We start from the raw sequence: 9,418 nt of genomic DNA, 5'->3' as shown, positions 1-9,418 counted from the left end.
GGATGGCCTGACACTGGGGCCTTCAGCCCCAGCTCTGTCCACAGCTGTGCATGGTTTCCAGGAAGTGAAACAAGAGCTCCTTCCTTGCAGCCACAGTCCCTTTACAGCCACATTAAAGCTGAAACCTGAGAGCCTGGGATTTTACACAGAAGGACTTAAACCATGGCGGGGACACAGAGAAGACACCTTGTGGATTATTGACTTCCCCTAAGCCTAATCCTAAACCTGCTTCTAACCCTAACTCTAACCCGGATTCTAACATGAACCCTAACTCTAACACTAAAACTAAGCATAACCCCAACACTAAATCTAACATTAAAGCTAAGCCTAATCCTAACCCTACACTTCTGGATGCTTGACTTCCCCTAACCCTAACCCTGATCCTAACCCAGATTTCAACCCTAACCCTAACTCCAACATTAAACCTAACTAACCCTAACCCTAACCCTAAATGCACCACATTCAACGAAGATAAAATAGCAAATCAGGTATTTAAGGGGAGTTTTAAGCTGTGCAAAGTCCCCCCCCCTCCCCAGGTTTAGCTCATTTGAGCCAGCAGAAGTGTTATTATCATGCAGGTGCAGATGGAGAAGTTGAGGCTGCCACAGATTATAAAGGCGTGACCAGAGGCACCCAGGGAGGGTCTGAGGCGGGATTTGGATCTGGATCTTGCAGACTCCAAGCCCAGTACTTCCTCCACAGAGCCAGCCAGCTGCCTGTTAGGTTTCTAAAGGCACACATTCTATGAGACAGGTTCCCCAAAGTCCTTTGCTCCTGGAAGCTGTAGGTCCCCAGGGTGCCTGCATCAGGTCCATCTGCTAATTCTCTCATCTCCTAAGCCACATCTGCGTTCCTCTCTTGGCTTTTCAGACTTCCTTCATCAGCCTGCTTCTTCCCTCTTAGTAAGAGTTAAAGTTAGGATTCCTGCAGCTCCTTTTCCCTCCCCATCCCTGACTCTTCATTCTCCATTTAGGGGCTGTTTTTTCCTCTTAGAACTTAAGCCTCTTGCAGGCAGGAACTGTTCTTCCGCTTGTTCGTGTATCCCCAAAGCCCCATGTCGGACACAAAATGTGGACCTGACGTTGAAACTACATGCTGAACTCAATTAGAAGATATCGGACATCCATTCGAGGCATCTGCCCCTTGAGGCGACTGGCGGTGCAATGGAGGCAGCACTGCAGCTGGGACTGTGAAGATTTGAATTAAAATCCAGCCCCAGACACTCCCTAGCTCTGTGATCCTGGGCATGCCATTCACTGTCTTCTGCCTCAATTTCCTCCTCTGTAAAATGGGGACAATAACAGCACCCACCTCTCTGGGTTGTTGTGAGGCTACCTGGTTGGTTGGTTATTGTTCTTCTTTCTCCAAGAGGCCCCAAACGACATCACTATGTTAGAATCGAGTTACAGTGTGTCTGACTGGCCGATCAGACCAATGTGGGCTCGGAATACCCAGTCCCCACAAACGTTTCGGGTGCTTCTCTAACTTTGCGCATCTCGCGTTTCTTCTGAGCCAATTCAGCTCTGCTTTCTTTGCTCACAGAGCACAGCGCTTCTGGGATGAGGGCCCGCCATGCTGGGTGCTCCCGTGCCGCTGTCTCCCTTGTATGCAATCAATGCTAAAGTTCTTCAGAGAGATTTTGAGAGGATTCTCGGAAAGCTTTTTCTGATCACCTTGTGGGCACTTGCCTCCATAAAGTAAGTCCTCCATAAAATGCTCTTTTGGAGGAGCATGTATTGGGCATTTAAACAGTGTGAGCAGCCCCACAGTCGTGCTCTCTGCACCACAGCTGAAATGCTCAGCAATTTACTTTGAAAAACTGTTGACAATTCAAATGGAAGTGACTGTTCCCTGGCACAGTGCTGAGGCTAACTGATCGTATTTCTAAAGCAGTGCGCACAATGCCTGGCACACAGTAGTCACTCAATACATGCTTGCTTCCTCCCTTCACCAGTATTACCAGACGTTTCACATAGCGCTGAAGCTCGCTCCTACTGCGCCGTGCTCCAGAGGAGCTCACCAAAGCTGGAGATCTCTTGGTTCTCTCTCTGCAAACACTGTTAGTTTTACCGAACCATTTATCTCTAAAGCGATGCTAGAAAAATGAAATCTTTCTACCACTGCCCACTTTCATCAGTGATCACTGGCTGGTCAAAACAAAACAAAAAGTCATTTGCTCCAGGAAAAAGGACATGGATTTCTTTCATCGTCCATGGAGCCATGAAGGTGGCCAATCATTCCACGATAGATGCATGCAAGGCCATCCAAAAGTGCTTTAGTCACTTGGGAGGAGAGGGCTGGAAGAACTTCCCAGGAATTAAAACCAGCAAGCCAACTGACCGCCTCCTCATGAGACTGGGCGAACTACCGGTCGATTGTGTTGCAAAGGGAGTTTATGCTTCAGGGAAGCTTGGATTAAAACCCTTCTAGGTGTTCTGTGTGACAATCAAAGCTTTCCAAGAATGGGTGAGGTCCAGAGCTCTCTATCACAAGAGATCTTCCAACCAAGGCTATGTGGCCACTTGTGCAAAATACCCTAGGGGAAACTCTCAGCTATAGCTGGATGGCTTCTGAAGTATCTTCCCACTCCTGAGATTCTATGATCTCATTCTATCTCCTTGTTTTACAGATGTGTAAACTGAGGCCCTGGAAGTTAAGTGAGTTATCCAAGGTCTCACTGGCACCAAGTAGCCACACTGCAATTCTTTCTCTTATCCAGAAAAAAAAGCCACCTTACAAAAAATTAAGGACAGATATATAATGAGTCCAGTATTTGAAATCTCTTCAAAAATAAAACTACATGGCAGTTTTGGTTTCTGAAAATGTCATGCTTGACAGAATTGCTTCCCCCTTTCAGATTCACCGTTTTAAAAGCCACACTCTGCATCTTCCACTTTGTTAGGCCATAGTATGTCAAACAATGCAATAAAGAATTAGGGGAGGAAGAACTATCGTCCCATGAAGTATGTGTCCATTTTAAATGGATCTATCCATATGGAGTTTCCTTTTCAAATCAGCAAGAAAGCTTTGCGTGACGGGTTCCAGATAAAAATTGAATGGGAATTCAGGGAAAACATTCTCCACATCTTCCAGGATGGAGATTTGACACCAGAAAAGATGGAGCTGGGGGATTTTTCATTTTCCATGTTCTTTGGACAAGAACCTTTGGCTCTCCTTTCATTGGATGGATCATTTGATGATTTCCTATGTGCCTAAAACTACACAGCTCTACAAGGAGCTCCTTCAAAGGCCACAAGCCCCTGCCTCAGTGCCTACAGGCCCTAGTCCCTGGGGATCCCCGTTTCCCTGGTTTTTGAACCCCCGATGCCTTGGAGAGCATGTGGTACCAAATAAGCGATTGTTTGATGCTTGTTGATAAACAGTTTTAAAAATTAGTTTCCTTTCTGGGCATTTTAATGGAATATAAAAGGAGCCCACAGGATGAAGAATCATGAACCCTGCATCAGATCACTTCCCAAAACGGCCACTTTCCTCTCTCCTCTCTCAGGAAAGAAAGGGAGCAGGATTCTTCAGACAAAGCTATTTTTATGCACATGGGCCTCTTGCCGGCACTTCTGGCTCCATGACCCCGCTGACTTCTGGAAAGCTTGGAATGCCGATGTCCTCTCCGGGGAGTGGGACGGGAAGGGAATGCGCCACCCGGCACTTCTCCTTTAATAAGTTACTTTTCTTCCTAAATGATCAACTGAATGGCTCGTGATGGGAGGAAGAGCAAACTAACCTAAGGGGGCCTGTCCTCTGGTTTCTGAGGCTTCTGAGATTTTTTGATCTTTTTATTTATTTAATCTATTTATTTCAATCTTAATATTTTTCTTTAATCTTTATTTTATTTTTAATCTTTTATTTATTTTAATCTTCTTATTTATTAAAGCACATCAATGTGCTTTAATGCCTGGCTAGAATTAGGTGTGAGAAATGTGCACAGCTAGAAAAAGAATTCTTGAACTTTCATGCTGCCTACAATAATAACCTGTCTGAGTTAGTCAGCTCTCCTCTGATAAGAGAACAAAATAATAACAACTCACATTTAGGAATCCTGGGAGATAAGGAGGTATTAGTATCCCCATTCTACAGATGAGCAAATTGAGACTCAGGCACTTGAAGGAATTTGCCCAGAGTTGCTCTCAAAAATTAACCCTGAGAACTGAATGTGGATCACAACATTACGTTCTCACTCTTTTTGTTATTGTTCGCTTGCATTTTGTTTTCTTACTCATTTTCTTTCCTTTTTGATCCGATTTTTCTTACGCAACAAGAGAATTGTATAAATATGTTTACATATATTGGATTTAACATAGATTTTAACATTTATGACATAGATTGCTTGCCACCAGGGGAGGGGGGAGGGGAAGGAGGGAAAATCTGAAAGACAAGGCTGTGCAAGGATCAGTGTTGAAAAATATGCATATGTTTTTAAAAAGTTTTTAATTTTTTTTTAATTTAAAAAAGAATGTAAAAAAATTACCCCCAGGGTCTTTCTAAGGCCCAAGTCAGGGCTCTGTCCATGAGGCTATGCCCTATGAAGTCTCCTCCATTGGAGGGGGCCACAATCCTACAGGTGGAAGCTAGTCTAATCATTTCATTTTAAAGCTGAGGAGGAGGGAAACATTGATTTGTCCAAGATCCGGCAGGCCAAACACGGCAGGCCAAACACGACAGAGCTGGGATTCAAACTCTCGTCCTGTAGCTCCAAGATTGGCACCCATTCCTCTGTCCGAAGCGTTGGGAGGGATGTCCCTGAACTCTTCAGGGGAACCAAGGGTCCAATTGGGAGACCATGGGCATGTGGGACTTCTGGGGAGGATGACTTCCCGTACATCCCCCACTGCTTTGTAACGGATGTTCTGGAGCCACTCACTCGGTGAGAGAGGAGAGCCCACTCTGTCTAGCAGGCGGCCTCTCTCCCCACTCTGCCATCCTTCCTCTCCATATCCCAGATCAAAGGAATCTGATCCAACTTCCTCATTGAACAGTTGAGGGCCCCAACGCTTTGGCCATGGTCCCAAAGCCGGTCAGGCAGAGGAGAAATAAGAACCGCACCTTAAGTTTACAAGCTCTCATTCAGAAATTGCTCTTGCGTGTGACTTTCCCACTAACATAACGCAACTAGTGTTCTAGGCTTCTGTCTGCTTCTGGGCCCTGCACAAGCCCTCAGCAGCTCCGAAAAGTTATGGTGAAAGTTTCATTTGATGTAAGCCTAGGTCAGATTTCACATATTTTTTTTTGACCATATTTAACATATATTGGATTACTTGTCATCTAAGGGAGGGAGTTGGAGGGGTGGGGATTGGAATACAAGATTTTGCAAGGGTCAATGGTGAAAAATGATCCTTGCATGTTTTGAAAAAAAAAAAAAAGCTTCAATATTTTTTTTAAAGTTTCATTTACTGTTCCTTGTTGGAACTTTGCCTGGATCTCAGTTTTTCCTTGAGCAAATACGTAGGAACAATACAAACAAGAGATGGCTGGCTCTGAAGCCCTGGCACTCCTTCCCGCTGGTTCCAGGTGGGATTGTGTAACGTGCTGTTGTCTCCAGAAGCTCCCTTCCTGCAGAGAGCTGCGTCAAGCCTGATGTAGAGCAGAGACTTCTCCTATCTCTGGAGTGCTGCCCTCTTTATCCTCCCAGAGAATGGGTTTGGGATAATGCAAGGGCTTCTGGGAAGAAGGACTCCAACCAATGAGCTTGCTCCTCTTAGGATTCCTAAGGTGTAAACTCCCTTTAAAGGCCCAAACCAAAGGTCTGAGCCAGAGAACTGTGAAGTCAACCTGAGTTCTCACCTTGTCCCTGTCCAGACAACCTGAGTTCTCACCTAGTAATCCTAACAGGATTGTTTCTAGAACCTTGGGGGAGGAGACTCCCCCAAGAACTCCTACCCTTGCCTGTCACCCTGCACAAGTGGATCCAGAAGCCCTTCGGTTGGTGCCCATTGGGGCAGAATGCATTCTGAGAGAAGCAACGAGACTCAGCTGAAAAACAGCTTTTCTGCAGCTTGTCTAGGGAAGATAGCAACCCTAGGTGATCCGAACCGCCTCCAAGTGGCACTTCGGGTGGTATTCATGCAGTCAATCAAGAACCTGTGGTCTAAGCACAGGGGCCACAAAGATGCAAAAGACCGTCCCTGCTCCCCAGGAGCTCACAATCTAAGGGCCAGCCCACAAGCGAACAAATGGAGAAAGGGACAAAGAGGAAGGTGAGTTCAAAGATCCTGAGCCTAAATCACAGCCTGGTGGGTAAGTCACACCCCCACTGCTTCTGAATCTTGCCACCTTCCCACTAAGACTATCCCCCCATGTCATGTATCTCATGGTGTCTCCCCCTAACTTTCTCAGGAGACTTCATGCTCAGCACAGTGCCTGGCAAATAGCACTTCACAAATGCCTCCTGCCTTGATTCGAACCTCAGTTTCCTCACCTGTAAAATGGACATAAATAATGCCTGTGGTACCTCCCTAGTATGGGCAGTTTGAGCGTATCACTGTGATCTAGAGATGGCAAAACAAAGTGAAAAAGAGAGACTACTTTGGGGAGACTTCCTGTGGCCAGTTTATGGGGGTCATCCCAGAACAGTGACTGGCCATGTCCCTTCCTGTGGGCCTCTCCCTCCGCCGCTACCTTCTTCCCCTCCACTTCTGGGATTTGCCGCCTCCCCTCTCGGATGTAAGCGCCTGGGCCACGGGCTGGTTGCCTTTCCTCGTTTCCCTTACACTCGCCTTGGAGCCTGGCACTCGGCAAGTTTGCGGATTGTTGATCACAGAGCCACGGGAGCCTCCCAGACGCCACAGCCAAAGCCATCAGCCGGCCTCCAAGCCCACCCAGACCTTTCCTCTAGAACTGGAAGGAGGCTCACAAGCCAAGAAGTGACAGATGAGGGAAGGGAAGGGCCTGGGCCAGGTTCATCCTGGTGGCAAAGGTTAGCGTTTTACCCCAGGCCAGCAGCACCATTCTGTCCCTCAGTGAACTGGGATGGAAGGAAAAGGGAAAGGAGGACGCCTGGGGTGGGGGGTGGGGGAAATAGAGAGCAACAAGGGTGAGAGAAGCTATGGGGAGGGAGAAGAGTCCCGAGCTCCACTAGCAACACGCCCATTCAGGGCCTCTGGTCCTTTCCCCAAGAATCTAAGCGGAGCGGGAGGCCGGGTCTGGGAGCTACCCACTGCCCTCTCCAGCACAAGGGCTCACAGCAAGAGGCAGCCGCTCACTCTCCTCGGCAGCTGCTCACTCTCCTCACCAGAGCTCTGGACATGCTGGTCGCAAAGCCAGCCTCGGAAGGTCTCCAGCCTTCATCCAGGTCTCCCCCGTCTGGGCCCCTGGACGTGGATTTCCCGGGTTCCAAATCCCTGCTCTTTTCTCTAGGGACCTACTGGAATGTACCTCCCGCTGCTTGTAAACTCCCAGGGAACAGGGTGCCCCTCAAAGAGAGGAGGAGGGCTGGAGAGGGGCCACTGAGACCGCGACCTCGGCTGGAGCATGCCCTAGGCCTCCCTGCCTCTCCAGGCCTCCCCTCCTCCCCAGGCCTCCCTGCCTCCCCTACCCCCTGGCCTTCCTTTAGTGCATTATTCTAGCTCGGTGGTCCCAGGCACTTCCCCGGGGTCACCAAACCGTCGGCTCTCCCTCTGCACTAAGGGGACGTTTGCATTTCTGCAACGGTCAGAGCCACACGCAAAAGCGGCCATGGGGAAGGGCCCGAGACCTTCGTGGGGGAGGAGGGGGTCGGGAGGAGAGCCGCTTTAGTCCGGATAATCCCGAGGTACCGCCAGCGGCCCGATGATGCGCTTCTGGGATAAGGGAGGGGAACCTGTCCGCCCAGGCAAGTCCGTCCCGCGCGGACTCTGGGCTCCGCTGCCCTCCCTCCCTCCTCCCCCTGCCACCCGAGGCTTCCCAGTCAGAGGCTTTCATTGGCAGATAAGGAAACTGAGGCACGGAAGACATGATTTGCCCACGGACAAACTGGTGGGAAACTTCAAAAGAGGGATTTGAAGCGGGGACAGAGCCTGGGGCGGAGCCCCGCAGTGGGTCCCTGGGAGCCTCACTTTCCTCCTGTGGGAAATGAGGCGTCGGGGCTCCGGCCCCTGCGTCCCCGGCGCTCTTACCTCGGAGGGCGGGATGCCGAAGGCCTGGGCGATCTTGGCGTACAGCTCGTGGATGCTGGCGAAGCCCTCCACCCCGGCCGCGGCGCCGCCGTGCGCCAGCTGCGCCTGGAACACGAGCGAGGGCTTGGGCGGCCGCTCGGGGGGCTCCGGGGGCTCGGGTTGCGCGGCGCGCGGGGCCCTCGGCTCGGCCCTCACCAGCTCGCACTGGTCCTTGGGCGCGCCTTTCTTCTTGCCCCGCAGTCCCAGCGGCATCGTGGCGGCGCGGAGGGGCCCACGGGGCTTCGGGCGGGAGGCGGCGCGGGCGGCCGGTCCGGTACCCCCGAACCCACGGCAGCGAGCGCCCGGGAGAGCCGGACCCGGGACTTTGCCCCGAGGGAGGGCGGGGCAGGCCGGGCTGGGTGCGCCGCGGGTGGAAGGCGGGCAGCCTCCGCCTCCCCCCTCCGACACTGGCCAAGTATCCGGACGCAGCCCGAGCGGAGTCAGGGAGCAAGCCGACGGCGTGGAGCCTGGGGGACCGGGGGACCCCAAGCTGAGCCGGCCGCTTGGGGCAGCGGAGGGGGGGCGGGGAGCAAGCCGACGGCGTGGAGCCTGGGGGGCCGGGGGACCCCAAGATGAGCCGGCCGCCTGGGGGAGTCGGGGGGCGGGGAGCAAGCCGACGGCGTGGAACCTGGGGGACCGGGGGACCCCAAGCTGAGCCGGCCGCCTGGGGCAGCGGGGGGGGGGGACGGGGAGCAAGCCGACGGCGTAGAACCTGGGGGACCGGGGAACCCCAAGCTGAGCCGGCCGCCTGGGGCAGCGGAGTCTGAGGGCTCCCGAAGAAGGATGGTGACGCGCCGACAGGGCTTGGGGGCCTCCCTGCAAATCAAGAGGGTTCCCGGGCCTGACACTTGCTGTGGGTCGGGGGTCTTGACCCTCCTGAGCCTGCGTTTTCGCAGAGAAGGGATGGCAAGTGGGAAAGAGCCTGAGCCCCCCCAAAAAAAAGAACTCGTCAGTAAAAGCGAACGCCCCATTCTGAGGCGACCCCTGGGGACCCCTCAATCTCCACTGGCCTCTGGGTAAAGAGCCCCCTCATTCACTGTTGCACATAACAGGCTACCCTGGAAAGGCGCGAGGCTAGGGCGAGCCGCCGCCACAGCCTTCTCTTCAAGAGAAACCTCCGCGATTTCAACAGACCCCTCAATGGCACGGACCCCGTCACATCCTAGGAATAGCTTCGGTGCCTCCGGGCCGAGCCCAGAGGGACCTGCCTGCTTCCAAGTGCTGCGGGAGGGGCCGTTCGCCCTCGGACCCTGAGCTTTGCTGCATCGGAA

The 9,418-nt window shown here is 52.0% G+C and overlaps 1 protein-coding gene across 1 annotated transcript in view; it reads right to left on the bottom strand.

Moving 5' to 3' along the window:
• Positions 1 to 8,500, bottom strand: part of GIPC2 (GIPC PDZ domain containing family member 2) — a 98,440-nt gene extending 89,940 nt beyond the window's left edge. Inside the window, exon 1 of the mRNA XM_074265639.1 lies at positions 8,109 to 8,500. Coding sequence (XP_074121740.1) covers positions 8,109 to 8,360 — 252 coding nt within the window. The 5' untranslated portion in view covers positions 8,361 to 8,500. The remainder of the gene's footprint in view (positions 1 to 8,108) is intronic.
• Between the last annotated feature and the right edge of the window lie 918 nt (positions 8,501 to 9,418).

The sequence above is a fragment of the Sminthopsis crassicaudata genome, chromosome 4, assembly GCF_048593235.1.
Source record: "Sminthopsis crassicaudata isolate SCR6 chromosome 4, ASM4859323v1, whole genome shotgun sequence".
NCBI classification, from domain to species: Eukaryota; Metazoa; Chordata; class Mammalia; order Dasyuromorphia; family Dasyuridae; genus Sminthopsis; species Sminthopsis crassicaudata.
Note: the sequence above shows the minus strand (reverse complement) of the source record. Positions and strands in the feature narration are given on the sequence as shown.